Source organism: Acanthaster planci, linkage group LG21 (assembly GCF_054643075.1).
Source record: "Acanthaster planci isolate LZ-2023a linkage group LG21, COTS_SCS, whole genome shotgun sequence".
Lineage (NCBI taxonomy): Eukaryota > Metazoa > Echinodermata > Asteroidea > Valvatida > Acanthasteridae > Acanthaster > Acanthaster planci.
Window position 1 is genome coordinate 3989221 of NC_141797.1, and position 23504 is coordinate 4012724.

The following is a 23504-nucleotide window of genomic DNA, read 5'->3' on the forward strand; positions in this document are numbered from 1 at the left end:
CCCTTAGCAAGTAAGGTAAGCTTCTTCAAAACAAGAAATCAATCTGTTTTTAGCTAGAAAATATGGGAAAATAAGGTACAGGGTATAGTGAGGAAACGCACGAACGCGTGTAATGCACAAACGTGACTCCCTAAACGTGCACAGTAACTTTCCTGCCTCCCGTAAGAGCAGCCTGTAAGAGGTAGAAGCACGTTCACTCGGGAATATTACAAAACAGTCTATAACCGGCAGAAAGCGGCTAATGGAGGAAAATAGGGCATCTATGCGGGTATATTCACCTCCGGGATGGAGTAGTAACTGGGCCGCAGCACCAACGAGGAGGAAAACAAGATATGGACAGCTTACACGGAGTGATTGATTCCAGATACAGAGGATTCTTGAACGGTGTCGCGACCGTCACGGTACATGACAGGGAAGGATCTGGGAATTTTCGGGGCGGGGGGTCTGTTTCATTTATTTATTCTTTTTTATTTGTGTGTTTTTTATGTGTCAAAGCAGGTAGTTTGACCCCCTCGATCCGTTCCTGCATGATTCGTTGCGTATCTACGGTACCTATCTGTAGCGTTATCGACGTCAAGTGAAATCAATGCAATATTCCAAATGTTCTTCACTATATTTGAAGATGGTAGTGGCATTCAGAGGGTTACAACACGAGTCATTTCTTACTAGGAAATGGTGCTTTCAAGGAACGTTTTGACGTTCCTTTGCGGCGCATGTGCTTCGATAAGGACTTACCTGCCAGGAGTAACCTCTCTAAGAGTCCCCTGGTCTTAGGGTCAAACTAATGACATTTCAGCCTATGCCCCTTCCAAGGGCAATAAGGCAATAACTTGGCTGACGGCGGTTTGCATTCCTTCATCATCCTGAATCCTCGCCATTTGAAATCCTGCATATACACGTACATACCCCCAAGACATTCTCAAGCGCGTAAATTCCCATGCTTTTATGATTACTGAAAAAATAACAATCTGTTTTCATTTTTATTAACGACTGTGGCAACCCTGTACTCCTTTTGATGTCAAACATTACACGGTTCCAAGTCGTAAGGCTTTCTATGCTTCCTCATTTAATTTGACATTTTAAAAAGAATCTTTTAGTTGTTATCTTTTGTTGCACACTGTTATTTGACATCGTGTAATTGTAAAGATTCAGCATGCTTGATGTCAGGTGCAGTCTTGACATGATAATAATAATAAATTCGAAGAAGCTTGCGTATAGTAATCCAAATATGTCGGTACTGAATACTGACTAACAAACAGGGTGTCAAAAGTACATGTATGGTGAGGGGTGGAGAGCACAAGTGTACTTATGACAGAAAAATAAAATCTTATTCTAAAAGAAAATTTGTAACAGGTTTTGGTTACATCTGGATATTTTAGGAATACTGAGAAAAAAACCCAAAGCATACACTGCAGATATATCGATTTTAGTGATATTCGGTTTAATAATTTTTTGCGTTTGATCACTTGGAAGTAGGCCTGCTACTTATACTCATTTACGTAATAACAAAGCGTTTTCCAGTTGCATTTCCAATCAATACAGTGCCATTAGAGAATGACTTTTACAAATTAAAAGCCAGTATAGTACATTTTTATAATGATCTCTTAGTGAATTACAGCTCGGTCCTATTTGTTTAGATATAGGATAACTTTGATAAATCTGTCATGAATACTGTATCAGATCCACAAAAAGAACTAAATAAGAGGGAGCAAATGATGCGCATTCAAAAGACCTGACTATTTACCGAATATTATAGTGTTTGAGCAAAAGTCATGTCACTGATTTCGCCGCTTCTTATATTAATTCTATATTTTACAATCTTTTCCCGTAGAAAAGGTACATGTATTACATCATAAATATTGGAATTTTTTGAAGAGTACTCGTAGAGAAAAAAAGACTTGATACCAACCAAATCAGTCGCATGTGACGTCTCCCCTTAAATTGATATGAAAAGCAGGAAATTAGCCTTGCCGTTATGTAATGAAAAACACGAACACTGTACAGCGGTCTTTTGACTAGGCAAATTTTGCTATCGAATTCATTTCAAGTTTGAAATGTAATTCAGTGTTTGATGTTACTTCGAGGTACATGTAATTCTCTCCATAATTCTATGAGACCAGAGGCTCGGATTTAATATAGGAAACAAAAATATCTCCCAATAGTCGACAAAATACATTTTTTGTGAATTAGTTTAAAATGGTTTTAGTACCAAAAATCAGGCAAACTATGAAAATTTTTCGAGGAGAAATTATTACCGCAAATGCAGTTTACCTAACCAATATTAAATAATTGTTTGGCCACATATGCCACTCAAAAAAAAAGCTGTAGTCATAGACATATTATAAATGATCACTAATAATTTCGTTCTTTATCGCTCATGTCCCACTATTAAAGAGCAGCGTTCGACCATGCTCTTTTTATGTACATACATAATGTTAAGGTCTGTCTTTGCAATCAAAGCTCAGTAACATGATAGAGCGGGTAATTCGCTCTGGCCTTTCTGTATGGCAGGGTGAATACATAATGGTATTCTCCCATGGGGCAATCAGCATCTCGACCGCATAAGGTAGCGCTGTCTGACAAGAGAATACAACCCATGTAAAAATGCACATGCAAATACTGTATTGATTTTTGTCTCACACCTTAATTGTATGCATGACTGAGAAGGCGCACAACCTAATTTTCCAGTAATATTGCCATTTAACACTTTTCCGGACTGCCTGTATATCGATAAAACCAACCAACCACTATACTGCACTGCTAAACCGGTCTTGCCACTACGGAATAATGAGGCTTTAACAATAAGAGAGTTGAAACATTCTGTAGGCTTGAATTAGGCATAGGGTTATCGCCGCACTTTAATAGTGCATGTAAACAATTACCACTCAAATCTTAATAGCAGCGGATATTATGTTATGTAGGATGAAGATGCAAGTGAGGTATAGCAGGTACATATGGCACCAAACTATTCACGCTTTGTTTGCTATTAACACGATATTTAATGTGAAAGGAGTATATATTAAATATGTCTTGCAAATATATTATCGCAATACCGGTGGGATAATTTTCCACAAGTGACATCGTTATACAGTAGTAATACAAAAGATCAACACAGTTTACCAATTAGAAGTACTATACTGTAGGTTGAATGTATAAGCGCAGGCCTTCGTGACTGGTGAAGAAAGGGTGTAGGCCTAGTATAAGATGAGATGCAAAGTACTCACGAAGTAAATAGAAAATCCCGAACCTACCAGTTCACTTTTGACACGCAGATAGTCGACTTATTTACACAAAAGACATGTTTTTATGGAACAGAAGTTTCGGTCTGCGTAACTTTCACTGTTTCTAGCAAAACTTCTGACTTGGACTTTACTGATGGTGAGCCATTAGCGTTGGCGGCGGATTCTTCAGCCTCCTGTTGTTTTGCCAGCCATTCACGAACCATCCTCGCCCTTTCCTCTTTGCTTTCCCTGACGTTAGGTAACTCCTGTGACCCCAGCACAAAGGTGGCCTTATAGGCTCTTTCGTACAAGCCCTCGTAAGAGTCCACTCCCTCGGACAGAAGGCTCACCCTACTCCCGGCATGTGAGTCTGTCTGGGTCGGGCTTGACACCTGCACAGAACATAACGACAGATGGCTTGGACACCGCAGCGGGTCCGGCAGGCCGTGTGACGGGCGTTGGTGAAACTGTCGGGCGAAGGGTGGGGTTTCTAAATCACCGTGCCGCAAGTCACCGCAACTTTTGCTAAGACTCTCTACCGCGCTGCGCTCTACGGCAAGAAACGACTTAGTGCGCGGTGAGCCAGTGGATGCATTCAAGTCCTTTTTCTCTTGAGCCTGGTTGTCGTTCGAGTTTACGTCTAGGCTGCTCAGCGACCTGTGGTTGTCCATAACCAAAGATACCGGACGCTGATTTCGGCGGCGAGAAAGGAGAGTGTACATTGTGGGCGATTTGGCATCGATCGTCGGTGTCCCTGGCGTCGAACGAGACAGGTCCTTGTCACTGAGAGACGCCGAGTCCGTGTCTGATAGCTTACGTGCGCGTCCAGTGGCGCAGGACGCTGAGGAAGGTCGGGCAGGCCCTTTGGTCGCCATACTGGGGTTAGATAATGTGGCTGAGCAGCACCGTTTGGGATCAAAAGCCCTGAGCCAGCCGAAGTCGTCCGGCTTCTCGCGGACGAGTTCGTTGTCCAGCCGACTACGCCGGCAGAAGGTCGGTGAGCTGTAAAGGCTGAGTCTCTCGTCACGGGCTTGCTGGGCCAGTACGTCTTGCACTGACGGCATGATGCGGTAAAGACAGCAAGCTTAAGGTGCACGCGCGTGGCCCGGTCGCACTAGTCCGCTATACATGAGAACAGCCTAACCACAGAGTCGATGTAAGAAATCACGGAGATTTTCTCATAGTCTATTTGGTTCACCATGCGAGATGCCTTACCCTTGAATGACGAATGTCTTTAATGCGTAGGAGCGAGTCTCGGCTGAGTCATCGACAGCGTAGACATCGCATTTGTATCACCGACCGCCACAAACATGTTAATTTCAAACGGCCGAGTGGGCCTACACTTTGATATGATCGAGCGTGCTTCGACATGCGCCTTGCTTCCGTTTCGCGCGGCTGTTAGTCCCCATACAGAAGTCATTTATTATTCCGCGTCGGCAGCGCTCTATTATTACGCATGCCTTGTCGTACAATCTTTTACGCATGTGCGCAGAGGCATTGCGAAACTGGAGCGGCGCCGGTTTCGAGCGGTGATACAATTTAATATGCAAGTTTCAACTCCCGGAAAGACAGGACTTATATGTGACACTCCAAGATTTTCCCAGAATGACTCCTGATTTACACTTTGTTGATTGTAATAGCTCACTACACATCTGTAATCCCATAGGGTGTGTGGTCAATCATGTTGAAATTAATTGATTTGGATCCATTTTTGTAGTCGGGACCGTCGCAAAATCAGACACAAGACTGATCATAAGACCAGTTACAAGCAGTGTTGTAGAAATCGAATCAATCCAAATCAGGGGATCGAGTCACATTTTATGACAAGGACTCAACTCGAGTCACACTGGAAAATAACACGGACACTCGGACACCGTGACTATGGATGACTCGGATTATGATGACTTAGAATCGATCTTAGTGACTCGCCAACTCGAGTCACGTATTTTCACGATAAGAACAAAACGTAACATGGTTGTGACGAGCCTAGCATTAAAAGTTGGATTCTTTTTCCTGATCAGAAAACTAGCCTTGCTTTTCATATACACAGTGGCTCTTTGGAAAGTGATTGATTAGCTTAAACAATGCAGTATGTCAAACAAAGCCACATAATTCTAGGTGCGCACAGTAAAGCTACCAGATTCAGTTTAATTAACTTGTAAATAAATTGTAAATAACGTTGAACAAGTGACTCGTGATTAGGACTCGAGACTTGTAACACTTATAGTTACACAAGAAACAGGGTGAGCAGTGAAAGGAATACCTTAGTTGCGTTTCATTTGAATATGTTGTGACTTGAAATCAGACTGGAAATCTTGTGTCGGTCTTGTACTGATCTTGTGGGGTCTTGTTTTGGCCTTAAGAGGTCTCAACTATATAAACTGGTTATAACCGCCATCATCATCATGATCATGATCATCATCATCATCATCATCATCATCATCATCATCATCATCATCATCATCATCATCATCATCATCACCATCATCACCATCATCACCATCATCATCATCATCATCATCATCATCATCATCACCATCATCATCATCAGCATCATCATCATCATCAGCATCATCACCATCATCATCATCAGCATCATCATCATCATCATCATCATCATCACCATCATCACCATCATCATCACCACCACCACCACCACCACCACCACCACCACCACCACCACCACCACCACCACCACCACCACCACCACCACCACCACCACCACCACCACCACCATCATCATCAGCATCATCATCATCATCAGCATCATCACCATCATCATCATCAGCATCATCATCACAATCATCATCACCACCATCATCAGCATCATCACCATCACCACCATCATCACTATCACCATCATCACCACCATCACCATCATCATCATCATCATCACCACCATCATCATCATCATCATCATCACCATCATCACCATCATCATCATCATCATCATCACCACCACCACCACCACCACCACCACCACCACTATACTGTACATTTTCCAATAGAGTCTCTCACCCTCGTAGGTCTCTCCAGGCTTGCGATGTATGGTGCCATGGGTGATGACAGCACTGACTAATTCTTCCTTGGAATCGTGATCAGCAACAAGTGGCTCTCATTCTCCGCCGTTATTCAACTCTCATGAAGCAGCTACTTTTATCAGCAAAAGGGAGGCTCCCTAGTTAACAATTGCTATCAGAGGGCGGATTTCTTTCTACAGAGTTTAACGTGTCCACTTCACAAAATTGTTTGTGAGTGCAAACGTCACAAATTATTGTAGCACCACTGATCCCTACCTTACCGACGTGGATAAGTGGCTGCTACTGCTGCTGCTCTCTACATTCTCGCCACACATTTCATCTTTCTGTTCCACAATCCCTAACATGCCATGTTGCAGTACCCAGACAACCTGTGGCAGTGTGAAATGTTTGTGCGACATCAACGTTTTGCTCGTCCCATCAGTTAAAATTCTGAAGGTAAAGACAATGTTTAAGCTGATGTTTAAGCAGAGCTCATATAACTTCACGAGTCAAACATTCAAAATAAAGGATGCAACGGGCTTAATCCCAGTCTTCCTATATTTGTTCAAAGTCTAGCGAGGCACATGGTGATAGTGGATTTAGCATTTTATGTACCATATTTATGGAACAAAATACATGTAGTTGAACAATGAAAAGTAAGTTACAAAATACATTAGTTTGAAACATTTCTCTTAAAAGGCAATTATCTGAATTTATTAGTTTTTCTTGTCGACTTTTTGCGTATTTTCAGGCCTGGTAAACGGAGTTTTCAGACGTTAAAGAAACATTTATTGTGCTCTGTAAACACTGAAAAATGTCAATAGTCGTTTTACTTCATACATGCATTTGCAATCGTAATGATCATCAAAGGGACTTATGTCCTGCAGTACAGTAAGTGTACCCACTGCATGTTCATTCATTACTTCTGCCAACAATTTCAAATTTAGGAAAACATTTGGATTCATATTTTTGCACCGGGGCTTGCACTTGGACTAATGAAACTCAGACTTGGGAACAGTTGGCTAGACACAAAACCGATTCACGCACAATAATGGAGGTTGCTTTGTCTACTACTGTGTGCAACGGTTGCTGGGGCTTGGCAGATATGGGATATAAGTATTTTGACAGCTTCCACTCGGTCATCTTTCTTCTTCATAGTAGCATGAATCCGCAAGGGAGCCTATACAAGAATTTCTGTGAGATTCTGTTGGAACTGATTATTGCATGAACATGAAGATATGGGTTCTGTTTGTGTTTCACCAATGCTGTGTGTCTGAGTAACAGAGTCTTTTTTTAATAGCAATTGGTTTTACAATTTTTCGGTGGGTTTAGTCGTTGATGATTGACTCGTTTGGGGATTTAGCTGATGGTCAGTGTTTGAATTGGTAATGGGTGGGGTGTATTGTCTGGATTGTGTGGGAGTGCTTGGCTGGATGGAGATGTCAGTCTTTACTGCTTTCTCAGCATCTGCGTATGAAATGTTGCAATGTTCCTCTCTGATGGTTGTGCAGCCCTCATAGGCGGAGGAGTGTTTCCCACCAGAACAAGAGCATTTCAATTTTTCTCGTTGCTTACAGGCTTCATAGGCATGCCTCCACAACGGACACATCGGGTTTGGCTGCGACAGATGCTTGCGACATGACCCACCCTCGGACAGTTGAAACATCTTATTAAAGGTGGAATGTATGTCTTGACTTCATAGAATTCATATCCAAGTTCGATTTACAGTATATTTCCAAACAGGCCAAACTGCCAGGTAAAAAGATGAAAAGATAAAAAAAGCATACAGAAAAAAGGGTTAATATTATATTTGAGAAGACAGATAAAGAGTGAAAACACCTCATAATCATTAATTGGGCAAGTAGGTTTATAAAGCCGGATCAAAATCCAAGTAAAGACATAAAAATGAAAATCGAAAAGAAAGAAAGAAAATGTGACTGAGCGTCGGACATGCCAGGTTCAACTGCCGATGATGTGATTAACAAAATAAATAGAAATTTCACATTGGTTTCGTCAAGGTATAGTTAACACTAGAGACACGGTGCTAATTAACAATCAGAACCAAGGAACAGATTGTGGATGGAAAATCTCTATTAATTTGAACAGATAAATCAATGAAGTATGACACTCATCCTATATAGACAGCAAACTGGGAATTTTTAAAACCGTGTTTATTTAGTTTACACCACAATTTAAGCTGCTTTACGAACTATGAAAGAGACCTCATCAATAAAGCAGTTCGAAGGATTTTGGGGAGTGTCTCCCATAAACGAGGGAATCCATGGATTGTATTATGATGTAAGCGATTGTTTCTAGCTACAAGATGAGAAAATCTTAAATAATCAATATGCCGGGAGTTGATATGAATATGTTCTACCGCGGAAGTGCATGAAACGTCACGATATAAGGCTTTAGCAACAAAAGGCACCAGTAGATAGCCCCGACGGGACTGGAGAGAACACCAGTTCAACTGTTTAATGCGTTCAAGGTAGGGCATCTCCATTCTCCTCTGCCGGAGAAGAATTTTTGTCGCCCGTCTTTGGATCTGCTCAATATCAGCAATCAATCCCTGTGTATTAGCCTAAGGTACCAAACGGGAAATTTATATTCTAAAATGGGTTTAACAAGTGATTTGTAGAGACAAAACCGAGCATGTATGGAGAGACCTTTAGCCACACTTGAAATAAACCAAGCATTCTATTAGCCCTGGACGTCACGTAGTTCACGTGCCTTTCCCAGGTTAATCGGTAAGTTAAAAACACACCGAAGTACTTTATTCCATTAACAACCTGTAGTGGACCAGAGTGTAGGATATACTGCGGGTCGATAACCCTCTTCGTCTTTGTAAATATAACCACTTCAGTTTAAGTGGGATTAAGTTTCATTCGATTACATTGGCACCATTCAAAAATTCTGTCTAAATCTCTTTGGAGGATCATCTCGTCGGGAGATGAGCAAATAGGACGATACAACCACGGACGTATATAAAAAAATCTGGACTTGCAACGCCTTTGTATGAATTAGAAGCTAACCAGCGTGTTGCGAAAAGTTTCGCTTACATGCGAAGGGCGCCACCGCGCAATGACAACAAAAAAGCCTGCGAGCCACTGTCATGCCGCTCAAACACGGAGAGTAAAATCCATACCAAATAATGGCCGGATAAAGGATGAACGGGCTTCCCATGCATGAACCTAGATGGAGATTTTCTATGCAGAGATAATAAACATAACCAAGACCGGGTACCATGCCCAGTGTCTCCACCGGACATTCCTTTGGTAGTCCCACACCGCGTCAATCCACAACATTTTTTTGGTGACCCAGACGTGATGCCAATTTGCATCCTAGAAATCCAGCTAGTGGCTTGACACGTTTTGGTTACCATAGAGTCCGACCTAAACATTACCCGCCGAGCTCTGCGCTCCCATGCAGCTGCATCAACTGCTGGACAGCAACCCGATGCCTCAGTACCACAGCCAGATGATCAAGGCAGTGTTCAGCATTTATCGCAGAGCGGAGGCAGCAGCCGTTCTTCGTCACGGAAGTCCCAGAAGAATCTCCATTTGCGACAACAAGAACTTGCCCTTGCATGGAGATTGAAATGAAGTCAAGAGCAGAGCAAGATGCAATCGATGAATGGCAACGTGAGGCCCTGAATGAAGAGCAATATCTTCTTAAGAGAAAGGAGGCCCTCTCCAGGCAGGTGGAGCTAGAACTGCAGCTGCGGAATGCCGAGATCAACCTTGCACATGCCAAACTTGACTCTGAGCTTGTTCCCAAGGACACTTTAGGGGAACAGAATTCTTTGCCACTTGAGGGGCCAAGTACTGGTAACCAAATACCTCAGCAGCAAACTTTGCATACCACAAATGTACATGTGAGCCATGATTTACATGACAGCGGCGATATGCAGTCATATTGCCTGTGGCACCGTCCGTGATTATCATGCCACAAGCAACTGCTGCACCGCCCCTGCCTTTGGTGGCATCACCACAAGAGATGATTGCTGTGTCTAAAGCTAACACAGCATTGCCAAGCCTATGACGACTTTGCTGCAGCCACAAGTTACTGTGCCTCAAGCTAGTGCTGCTTAGCCTATGCACATGACCGTATCGCCACCGTCAGCGGTTACCGTGTCACAAGCTAGTGCTGCATTGCCTATGCACGTGACCTTATCGCCACCGTCAGCGATTACCGTGCCTCAAGCTAGTACTGCTTTGCCCATGCACCCGATTGTATCGCCAACGTCAGCGATTACCTTGCCTCAAGCAAGCGCTGCTTTGCCACTACCCATGACTGCATCGCCACCACCAGCGATTACCTTGCCACAAGCAAGCACTGCTTTGTCTCTGTCCCTGATGGGATCGCCTCAAACACACATTTCCATGCCTCAATCGGGCACCCTTACTAAGGGCAGCTCATTTGTGACTTCCTTTTCACCCATGTATATGTACTCTGGGCTTGCCTTTCTTTCCAAATCAGTTTCCTTTCCAACTCCAGGTACACGTACAGCTTTTACCTTGGCCACAACCCAGACCTGGTCCTCAATACATGCAGATGCAGTTCAGGGGCAGACGTCCACCTCTCCATTGGACCGTTTTGGTCGTCATCCCATGAGTCTCCAAGCCCCCTCTCCGTTGGGCACCAGACTCACACCGACGACTTCCTTATTGTGCCCCTACCATGTGCATCAATGCCTGTGAGAGCCTCACCAACTTCTTTGGCTGGTCTTTTCAGTAGCCCGTGTGTAGATTCTATTTCCACTCATAAGTCATTTCCTGAAACCTACCACCCAGTTTCCCAGCAAATGATGCTGAGTTCCATGTTGGCGGCCTCTACTCAGGGGGGGGGGCGATGTCGAAGTCCCAAACTTAAGTGGGGGTGATCCTTCTGAGTACCGATGCTTTGAAACCATGATCAATGGCTGTATTAAGCCTCTGATTCACTTGAGAGAGCTACAGAAATACTTCATAGTAAAGTCTAAACTTAGCGGACAACCAAAGAAAGATATTTTGGGAATGAAACATGATCCCACCCCCTTTACGAAGGCGATGTCAACGCTCCAGCGCCTGTATGGTGACATAGGTGTACTCATCAGGGCAAAGATAGAGAAACTCACAGTGTGGCTGAGAGTTGCAGCAAATGCTGCCAAAGGTCTAGTTGAATTTGCTTCTGCTGTCTCTGCCCTTGTCACTCAGCTTGAAAATGCTCCAGTCAAAATCTCTCTAACCAAAAATGCTAAAATTCTCGTACCTTATCCAGATTGGCCTCAAATGAATTGCGGACAGGTTACCGTCTCTAGGTAGACCTCCCAGAATGCTCAACCGCATAATTGTCCTCAAAAAGTTCACGACAAAGTTTGGGAGAGAGAGAGAGAGAGAGAGAGAGAGAGAGAGACAGAAAGAGAGAGAGAGAGAGAGAGAGAGAGAGAGAGAGAGAGAGAGAGAGAGAGAGAGAGAAAGAGAGAGAGAGAGAGAGAGAGAGAGAGAGAGAGAGAAGAATTTCATCGTCACAGACGTCAGTTGGAATACCTGCTATAATGTCTTTACTTTGAGTTTTAGACGTTGCATACTAAGCAGTTACGCTCCACTGACCAGATTGTGTAATACTTTTCTGCTTGGGCTCGAGTGAAACATCGAACGGCAATGCCTCCTCGATTACTTTTGGTAACCTGTTTGACTACGTCTTTGCCAACTGCTTGATTGAGATATTTTGCTATTTTAACATGGCTGACTTTAGATAGCTGTACATCAGGTGAGTTAATAACGATTAGCGTAGGCTGGCTTCCAGTGTTGGTGACTCGGCGTTTTATGGGTTGACTGGGTGTGGTACTGTCCGAGTCATTGTAGACGTCACCGTAAGTTATTGCTCGTTTTCTGGATTGTTTTGGATTTGAGGCTCGGGTTTAGATTGTTCTTGGACCTGGCTGATAAGTGTCAAGTGTAGACCGAGGCTGGGCCTCATCCCAAAAGCCTGGAGGTTTTTAATTGGTTTCTGCTTCGACATTCGATCCTGTGACACTTCATCTTCAGATTCGTCATCGGTCATTTTCTAGACCTTACAGATTGTTTAGCGTCTCACAAATTATCTAATATACCTTATGCTGCATTGAGCCGACCTTTCCTGTATGATCCCTACAAATGCACTCTCGATCCTATCGATAGATCACCGGTTTCGCGCGCAACTGTTAATTTCGCGCCAGACAACTAGCGACAGTTCGATACGTCCGTTCATTACGGCGTCTCCAGGATTCCCTGACTGCTGTATTCCAGCTGGTGTGCTGCTAAAGTACTGTGCGCGTTCGGTTAGGTTGGGCGTGGAAATGAGGGATCCTGGCTGAGCGTGTGTACGTTTAGGAGGGCACTTTGTCTGGATTCTGTGGCTAAATCTGTGACTGCTCATTCAAGCGTGTCAATGTGTGTTGAACTATTGAGAGTGGAGGGTGCCTAGGGTAAAGGACACCCCTGGGACAAAATGGGGCGCCAAATGTCAACTGATGTTGAAACCGATGTCTTGCCGAACTGTCTTGTTCTTGATGATCTCAAAAGCCTCGCGTATACGTTGAGGGCGCCAGTGTTCGATGCTGGTGATGAGCTTTCCTTGTTGCCATTGGATGACGTGATCAGTTTCAGGGAAGTGCTTGATTATAGATGACTTGTCATCCATGAGCCTTGTGTTTGCTGAGTGTGGTAGACAAATTCCTGCCCGTCTCTCCAGCATACACTTGGCCGCATTCATAAGAGATCTTGTAAACGCCGGGCCTTGTGTTGAGATCTGGCTTGTCCTAATGTGACTGCAGCAGGTTTCTGATCTTGCTGTGTGGAACACTCTGATGCCTGGTTGCTGGAGTATACGCTGAATGTGGGGAGAAGTGTCACCCATGTATGGGAGGATGAAAGAACTAGTGCACCTATTAAGTTGACATAGGGTAGGGGAGATCCATCGGTCGGGGCGGAACGTTGTTGCCTATGTCTTTTAACTTGACTTGGGGGTGAATCTGGCCTTCAGATTGGTCGAGAGCCCGTTAGAAAGGGGATTAATTACCTGGTCAGACCTTGGGCACTTCTGGTACCATCTCTTCCATGAACTGGATGCTGGCACAGAGCCTGTTTAGGTGTTCCAGGAAAGCACCTACCGGAAGGCAATATGAGAAACGTATCGTCGAGGTATCTGAGCCAAACTCCCGGGCGGAAATTAGCTGTGGCAATGACTGTCTGTTTGAATTGTTTCATAAAAATGTCAGCAAGAACTGGGGATATGGGTGATTCCATAGAGGTTCCGGTGGTTTGCTCAAAGAACCTATCTTGCCATTGAAGGCCAGTGAATGCTATGCAGGTGATAAATAGGTCTTGAATCTGGGATGGGGTCTCGCACTAAGCTCTTAGACAGCAGAAACGGCATACTGGCATCACCTCCTGAAAATTCAGACTTGAGAAGGAAAGTTTCGTCACTACTTGTTTCTAAACTGAAAGGTGAACTGTAAAGAGGGGGTCTGGACCACAGTGTTATAAAGTCAATGCTCTTACAAAGGCTACCAGATAATCTGAAACGAAATGATGAGGATTCTGAGTATATCAAAATGCCAACAGTTTGATCCAGCCCTATTCACTCTAGAAATAGCGAACATGAAACGCACAATGGAAAAGCTGAGAGATGAGGTTTTCTCAATGAAAATCCAATTTCTCAATACTGACTACCAAAGGACACACCAACAAACAATGGACCACAGTCACTATCAAAAGCTAAGCAGAACTCCTCCAACTGTGTGTCATTGAGGTAACTGCTTCCCCCACTGTCCACTTGTCCAATCGGTTCAATACAGTATACCTGATCAAGCGGACTACTTAACGCCTTAGGAAGTTATCGACCAGTATTTCAATATCAGTGTTGACGGCAAGGATACTGGTGACACCGGTGCGATGGCCGCTGCACATGATAAGACAAAAGACACGTCAGGGTCATCATCCAGCTAGGCTCCCAGCACCTTCTTAATCACCATATCGGACCAGATATCGCACTATCAAATAACACAACAATCTAATACGAATCTCATGTTGACGTCCTCCTGGTTGGCGATTGATCAAGAAAATAAAAGGTCATCGCCTCAGTAGGAATAAGACAGAAACGGTGGTGGTGTTTTAATGCATGTTAACTCCAATGTCAATCGCACTATGAAGGAAGACCTCATGACGGATCACCTTGAAATTCTTACAATGGAAATATCACATGGGAAGTCGAAACCAGTTGTCATCCTTACATGGTACAGACCTTCCAATTCCAATATGGATCTTTTTTTAAGCATGTTGAGCGCATTCTAGGGCAACTTGAAAATGAAAATAAGGATGTTGTTGTTGACTCCATTAGCACCAATGCTTCTTGTTACACGAAAAAGGTCGAACTTACTTAAAACTGTCTGTCTCAGCAAGTATCACTCGGGTTATCGACCATCATATTGTACCCCAACAGCCTTGATCAATGTCACTGATGACTGGCTCAAAAGCTTCGATAATGGCGAAGTAGCAGGTGTCGTTATGCTTGACTTGAAAAAGCCTGGACTTTGAAATCGTAATTCGCGAATTGAAGCTGTATGGTGTAACCAGTAAGGATATTAAAAGGTTCACCAGTTACCTGAATGCATAGCTGCCACATAACGTCAGTTCGCGGCATTGAACAGCTCAAGTTCTGTTCCAACACGTTGTGGGGTACCACAAGGGTCAATTCTTGGCTTCCTTCTGTTCATCATCTGCATCAATGACCTTCTTTATAATGTTATCAACTGTAAGGTCAGCATGTATGCAGATGAAACAGCCCTATATTACGCCAGAAAGGATGTCACTGAGCTTTTTCGGCCAATTAATGCCGATCTAATCAATGTCACACAATAGTTAAACAAAATTCTACCTAGTCTAACTGTTAACAGAACAGGATTAATTTTACCGGGTACAAATCCGCGACTTCGTAACTTGCACGACAGCAATTTTCTCGGCAAACTTAACGATACGCCGTTAAATAGAGTAAAGAAATGTAATCAATCACCTTCGAGTTATTATAAACGAAAATCTTTTTCTTTGAGCGAGCATATTGATCATGTGTGGAAAAAGGCTCTTATGGGAACACTCCCAACCTTTTATACAATGCTATTGTTTCATCCCACTTTGACTATTGTGACGTAGTGTAGGAAAACTGTGGAGCCACACTTCAAACTAAACTACAAAAACTCCCAAACAGAAGCGCCCATATCATAAGAAAGATTGACTGGAATATTCCAATAGTGTGAATCTAAGAGAATTGAATTGGATCCCCTCAGTGCAAAAAGATACCAATATGATACTGTTATAATGTATAAAATTATTCATAATATGCCGCAGTATTGAAAGATTATATTTGATTTTGTCCATTCAAATTACGCATTGAGGAGAGGTAACTTGTGTTTCAGCGCCAAAGCCCAACACTGAGTCCCTTAAACGAAGTTTCAATTACAAAGGTGCATTTACTTGGAACTCCTAGCATGCCAGTGTTCAAAATGCACCCAGTCTACAAAGTTTTAAGATAAATATTTCAATGGCACCGGCATGTTGAAAATTTACCCCTCACTCCTGCTGCTCCTTGATTTTCATATCAGGAGTTCATCTGGAAAGTTTGTTTGGTTTCAACATTTTATATCTGAAATATATATACACATTGTATTTATTTAATTATCTATCGTTTGTTTGTCTATCTTTTTCATTTATTTTACCATTTTTACTGTTACTATTGCTTTTATACGATTAGTCTGTACTTGTAGTTTTATTTTTGCACTGTAATCAGCTTTTATCTCAGTTATTGGCTCATTGGTCCTGTTTAGTTTCATTGTTATATCAGTGGCAGTACGTTTGTTTCTGTAAATTTTCCTCTTTTGTTTCAGTTTCTTCGTTTGTTTTAATTGCTTTTAAGGGCTTTTTTACATCACTAGTTCACCTTCGTAAATTGTTTAATACAATTGCTTGGTGTTTGTTTGATTTGTATTTTTTTCATGTTTCTGGTGGTTTTAATTCTATTGAATTTTGCATATGAACGAAATTGTTATTTTACCTTGGATGATTGATTACTATTTTTACTTGGTGTAGTTTATATTTTAGTTACCGTTTTACTTTCACTTTATTTTTAACTCAACCATGAGCTCTTTTTAATAACACGGCCCCTTGAAAAACACCTGTAGTTGAATGGGTTACGTGCAAAAAGAAGTTTAAATAAATAAATAAAAAGGGCAGAGTTGTCGCCCAATGCAAGGACCTGCGTTTCGACTAGGGATAACTTGCGTTGACTAAGATTAACCACCGTTTGTTTGGTGAAGGCGACCTGTGAACGGAGATGAGATTTGGTGTGAGTTTGGCCTAAGGATATAGCAGAACCCATAGGTTGAGGTCTGGAACAGGGATTGTGGTAAGTGGGACGTGGGGATATAGATGATCCCATCGTCCGGTATTTAGCCGAGGTATAGTCAACGCAAGTTACCCCCAAGGAATCTAGTAGTCTCCTACCTTATTTTTAACAAGGTGCTGATCTTATTTGCTTCTGTAACCTTCACCACTTTGGACTATTTCAGGATGCTGTTAGTTAGCTTTGTTGATGGAAGTAAAACACGTTTTAATACAACAAAGCTGAACTCCGTTCAGTTCAGTGTTGTGTGGTCCTTCTATTAATCTCACGTGTTAAAATGATGTTAAATTGCGTAAACGTATCATTTTGACTATTGCAATCAATGCCACTGGACAGAAAGAAAAAGCATTGGTCTTAATAAGAAGTCGAGATTATCTCCACAAAACGTCATCTGATATAATAAAGTCCTCAGTTTTGAAAAGATAACATTCCAAGCTTCAGTTTACTATAAACTAAAACAACTAGTTCTGACGATTATTTGGGGAAAATGAATGATATTTTTGGGTGGCGTTCGGGACACGTTGTAGGTTCATCCCCCCCCCCGAATAGGAAAGAAACAGCATTAAAACAAACAGCGTGGGTCGGGGAACCGTCTGGAGTCTGCATTCCCTCAAGTGGATGCTCTGAACATTCATACACTTGATAAGTGCGGGAATCGGGCACGATTGGCGCCTGTCCATGAAATTACTATGGAGTTCAACACAGGTTTTGGCCATTGATAAAACGGCTCTGATTGTATGGCTTAACGCTTTCGACCCATTAATAACTAGCGGACAGAACATAGAAGACAGCTTTTAATTTTTCTTCAATCATGTGGGGACGTACTACATCGTGGAGAACTCAACATTTGCTGGCTTGAACACGTAGAAATTATGTATTGAAATAAAAAAGAGGGTCAAAGAATGATCAGGCAGCTGTGTTTAAAACTCATACGAGGAAGATTGATATTAAAAGAATGCTAAGCAACTTTTTAAAGAGCACCTAAAAGTAAAACATGTTTTCTGTGATTTTATCTGTCCAAATAAATATGGCAGCATTTAAATTGAACGCAGTGTCATTTGTGTTCAGAGCTCAACTATAACAAGCTCAAAAGTTTTGTTGTTGTTGTTCATGCCAACTTAGACGCAAATTCTGAATGTAAATTGCGTCATAAAGAGAAAACAGAGAAAACGAGGGGAACCAGATAAACCCTTGTGCGTGCAAAGATTTACCTTCCTGCAGTTATAGGTTCTAGATTTAGTAGAGTTGACATGGCGCTTTTCTTGTCAGCAAAGGTCAGATAAAATATTAGAGAATTTTGTAAATGTAGATTATTGCTTTAATCTTATTTCCTAATACAGTTTTTTAAACCGTAAAATATTTAGATTTTTTTTTATTTTGGCTTTTACCGACAGACGACTGTAAAGTTCAATTTCATAAAATGTTTTTTTGCATACGAGACCACCGAATGACATTTTTCCTCACGTATTTTAGATTTTCGGAAGTGATCAGTCAACATTTGGCAGGACGTTTCTCTTTAAGGTCGGGTAATTTTTCAGTTTCTGTAAATTGATATGCTAGCAAATATTTTACACAAGGCCTTTTTATGAGTTGACGTTTTTAAGAAAATAAACTGAATGGAAAATTATTACAAATTCTAAAATTTTTGCAGGTTATATTCCTATCCAAAGGTTCCGGAAACGCACCATCAGAGGTCAACTTTCAGGCTCTATTGTTGCAGTACACTACACAGCTGATACTGACTACACGTCCTCAAATCCAATGGGATTTTGACTGATTAACAACTGCCTGGAGAAAAGTACGAATTTAAAAGCAAAATCATTAGAAGGTCTTCGTGTCTTAAAGTCGCTCATAATTCAATTTAGTATTGGCAGTTTGTCTTTTGCTACTGATTTTTTTTCCTGACGTAGCATGCCATCCTCGTGGACGTACACGTGCGTTGTCAATCAGCTCGCAGCCAATTCAGCGGGGACAGCAGTAATCCCGCAGCTGACCCCAGCAAGTTTAGACTTTCTTGTGGTTGCGTACTTGAATGTCGTTAGGCCTAAGTTGTATAGTCTGAGCGCAAATTAAAAGGAGACATTCAACGACGGAACTGTTAGCCTGGGGCTAGTTCACTTCCTGACTTCCAAGAGATTTGGAGTTATCAGAGACGACTGATAAAAACATGTCTGCAAAACCAGGGATACTTGCCAAGATGGGCTTCGTCTCCGGCGTAGGTTTTGCCTCAGATCTGAGAGTCAGTTTCAAATATTTGCTGTGGAAGCCAATTCAAACTAGCCTAATCTCTCCAAAAACAGTGTGATGTTTCTGTTTCTGCATCAAGAATTTCAAGCCGTGGGACATAATTTCTGACACTAAAGCTTACAGCCAAGTATAACAAACCTCATCTTAAAGGGACCATGAAATTTCGCGGCAATATTTGCGACCGGAGATACAAGGAGTCGTGAATTTGATCGTGAATATTGACGTCAATATTCGCAACTGAAGAGCGAGTCGTGGATGTTGGTCGTGAATATTGACGGCAGTATTGACGATTGGTGCTGTCCCTCCAGGGCCACCATATCTATGTGCACTATATATGCATGACCACTATGGTTGGACACTATTTTGGACCGGTTACTACATGTATTTGGCATGTACGTGCCAAATTGTGTCCTGCATCTACCGCAGATGCTCATCAGACATTATTTGCTATCAGGCAGTTTTTGGAATGTGGCAAAGGGTATGAAGCTGCCAGCTAGCTTTTAAAGTGCTCGCTGCGCGCTCAGCACGGCGGCGGAAGGTAAGCTCGTTCGTCACCCAGCGCCCACTAGCCTTGCATAGATTTTAGTGAAGAAGATACGTCACACGGGGTCTCAGTAACGACGTACAGAGCATTGCGGGTAAATTTCTGCTAGGCGCACGAGCTCGCTTAATGCGGTTATCGGTGCGATATTGTTTCTTTTACTTATTCTTTCTTCTTCATTGCTGAAAAAATCTAATTACACTTTATTCGTTCATCCAAAATTGATCAAGACAACTGACAGGTCGGGGACCAAACCACAATCTAGCGACTACGTCAGACTATGCATACGCCGCTCGATTGTGCAACGATGACGTAATTTTTGAACTATTTTTAGATCACGGTTCGCAGATGACATCGACAAAAATTGCTCTGATTGATCAAATTTACAGGAAACATGCCACCCCAGATCTAAATGAAACTAAGTTTCATTTTGGTATCTCTAAAAGCGGATCGAGGAGATTTTTCGGTCGAATCTTGCACTGGAGGTGTTAAATTCGGTTGGTAGGCGAGTCCAATTCTGCCGATGAAAACGTTGACGCAAAAAAATAAAGCTTTGCCGAAGCTTACTTTATGCATGAAAATGTTGCCATTAAAAACCTCCATCGATTGACCGTGGCAAATTCTATGTTTACCGTGGCGATTTTACAAAGTAGCGATCTGAAATAATTTAGCCATAGACTCCAAATGTGACGGCGACGGCGGCCATGTTGGCTGCCGCCATTTCAAATCTCATTATGTTCTTAAAATCTCGCGGGAAAATTACATCGTTATCACGTGACCTGTTCAAAACGATGTCATTGCTGCTTGAATGAGCGACATACGTAGAAACCGGGGACGTCGCTAGATTGTGGTTTGTTTTGATTTAAAATATATCGCCTAAAGAAAAATCAGTGATAGTGAGAAGATGAATTACCATTTTACTGTGATTTGTACCAAGGCCATGTTTTAATCATATAGCCGACACTTTGCCCGTGCGAAAGCATTGCCATTGGCGAACCAAAAATCCAAATAACGCTTCGCTAACAGGAAGTGATAATCTTGCGGTCAAAGTCCGTGCAAAATGTAGCCAAGCAGAGTGCACAGCCGGCCATGTATCAGCCCTCCCAGCACCCTGTTCGGGAGCTGGGTGACTAGCGAAAAAGGGGAAGCCGAAACACGGTAGAGAAGTTCCCATTCACCCGCATGTAAACAGAATTAAAAAACAGTCAAACCTACTTTGAGATAATAAAACAATAGGCCTACAGTGTAGAGCGCCAACTATTGACTTTTCTGGAGCTAAAGTGATCTTCGAAATTCCTTCCTCGACAATCACATAAAATTTCGAAAATTTTTGGTACGATTGTGTAAACAATTATTTTCCAGTTTTAAATGATCTTTCTGAAAACAATTATATCACAGATAGCGCGTTTTATAGCCCAAAAGAGCGTACCCAGGACGATGTGTACTATGACCTCTATGGGTGCACCCTCGCAAAAAGGCCCTAAATATGTCCACCAAGCTCATTAATAATAGTTATACACTCAAAATATTATATATTAGAGAGTCCTGAGAGCCATGAAATTGAGGAATTGGAGAAATATGAGACTGAACCTCTGGGCCGGACTGTGCAATTTGGATGCAGTCGGGTCCAAAAATGGCACTATTTGGCCGTTTTGCAGAGGATGGTTTTCCAAAACGGGTACTTTTCTGGGCAGGGACATTTTCTTCATTTTAGGGCTGGTCTGCTTCTGGTGAAAATTTTTCAAAAATTCATTGATCAACCCCCCGAAAATTGAAAGAAAAATGAAAGGGGACATGTCGATCATCGTATTTCGGTGTAGCCTGGACACCTGTGAGAGTTGTGAGTATTTTTTAAATAATTGCGAAGTGTGGGGATTTATCATTGCTGTCTATGGGGATTTATTTCTGGTGGTGCACCCCTATGGATGTGTACACAGATGGGGTGCGCTGTTACGTTAAAACAGTTTGTACTCCGCGATTTGGGGTCACTCAGTTTTGAAGTTTCATAAATTATTGAAGTTATGGCAAGAAACAGATTACGTCTTGAGTTTCATCTATTAGTGAAGTCCAAATTGACAAGTTTCATCTGCATGTCCGAAAATAAACTAAACTACATACAGGAAGTCAAACTTTCAAAGCCAAGCTCGGACTTTTGAATGTGCTTGTCAGATTCAGCAACTTGGCTGCTAATCAGATTCAGAATCTTGAGTGGTATTTTGTTTAATGAACCTGCACACTTTCAAGCGCACCACCATCGGGCTAGGCCAGCCATTGGCCGTGGGTCAACAATAGCCTACCTAGCCTATACCGAATAATTGTGTGTCCGAAATACGTTCCCTTTTATTGAAGCTTGGAAACGGAAAGTGTATTGCCGCAATGTGAAAACTGTCTTGCAAATCGTTTTATGAGTTGTCAACGTTGTGGCATAAACATTTTTTCTTGAATGGGATGGCTAAAAGTCGTCTTTCTTCTTAAGACAGATTTTTATCGACTATTTTAAAACATCTTTTAATTCCAATTCACGGGTTCCAATATTCAAGTTCGTCCAACACAAAATTCACTTGTTACTCATTGGGCGATGTTCGGTCACCACATTTAGATGTGCACCGTGTCCAAAACTGTGGGCAATAAAGATCCAATTCGTGAAAGCCATCGTCGAATGACAGCATTCAGCGATTGAATTCCTCATATACTATCACTTTAACACTTTCAGTGGCGTAAAGTTGTGCCACAAACTGGGGCATGGAGGAAGGTGCGGAATGTTTTGCCGGCTATTAAAATTTGAAAAGCGGGGTAGAGGAATGACTGTCACACCATATTACTCCGCATAGAGGTCGATGTTCAGGAAATTGATGTACATTTGCACACTCTAAAAACAAATTGGTTGAAAATAACCAACATTCTGGCTACCTTTAACCAATCTGGTTCGTATTTGTTGGTTAAATCAACCAATCTTAAATTGGTTTATTTTCTGTCCAATCCATACCATAACGGGTTAAGTTTACCATTCCATAAAGGAATAACAACCAATATTTGGTTACAGTGCGGTCAATTAAAATAAAAACTAACTAAATTAAATTAAAATTAATTAAAATTTCAGATTTTTGGTTTTTTATATGACCAATTCAAATGGTAAGATAATGACCAATATGAATGGATATAAAAAACGTCATTGATCAAAATATTATAATGGTTACAATGGCCAATTCATTGGCTACAGTAGTACAAATAAGTATTACCGGGCGCGCTAGTTTGACCAAGCCAATATGTTAGTCTTAAAGATGCACAAGGAATTGACTAGGGCGGGATTTGAACCTTTGACCTCCGGAATACAGTACCGGCGCTTTACCAATTAAGCGATCTTACCCTACATTGGTGGGCCTTCCCATTTGTCAATATTTTTATTCAAGAGCGCTAGTCGGAAGCCTTGAAACCTGAAACACCACATAGCCTGGGATCACACCCCACATACACTATGCAACTAGGGGATGTTGTGAACTGGGATCACTCGGGAAGATAAAGCTTTTGGACCAAAAATCATCAAGCAAGCTATAAGTGGAAATTGATTAGGTGCTAACATATTAGTTGTAAATATGAACAAATATTCTTTTAGTGGGCTTTCAACATGCGACACCGGCATACGTACCGGTGCTTTACCAACTAAGCTATTTAACCCTAAACATTGGCGGCTCTTCCCGGCCATTTGTCATTTATATTGTCACCAATATTGGTTAAAAACAACGAAAATATTGGTTTTGGGTTATAGCAAGGTTCAAACAAAAGAATTTGTTGAAGGAGAACCAACATACGAACAATATATTGGTTGATTTCGTGGTTGAATGTTCAACCAATGTGATTGGTTGAAGAACAACCAACGCATTGGTTACAACTTGACCAATACATTGGTAAAAAACAACCATGGGCTCAACCAATGAGATCGGTAGTCTTTTTAAAACCAAAGTGTTTTAGAGGGTAATAACATTAGAATGGCCTTTTAATTTTTTATTTTTTCTCTTTCGGGTGATACTGAATGCACTTTAGTCGTTGGGAAGTCTGAAA

The 23504-nt window shown here is 41.9% G+C and overlaps 1 protein-coding gene across 1 annotated transcript; it reads right to left on the bottom strand.

Moving 5' to 3' along the window:
• Nucleotides 1–1418: 1418 nt before the first annotated feature.
• LOC110981637 (uncharacterized) lies at nt 1419–5097 on the bottom strand. Its single transcript, XM_022239356.2, has one exon. It carries the CDS (start codon nt 4283–4285, stop codon nt 3305–3307), a length of 981 nt encoding a protein of 326 aa, XP_022095048.1. The 5' UTR covers nt 4286–5097; the 3' UTR covers nt 1419–3304.
• Nucleotides 5098–23504: the final 18407 nt, after the last annotated feature.

Excerpts from the sequence above, each read along its gene's own strand:
- LOC110981637 (XM_022239356.2), bottom strand. The coding sequence starts at position 4,285 with ATGCCGTCAGTGCAAGACGTACTGGCCCAGCAAGCCCGTGACGAGAGA.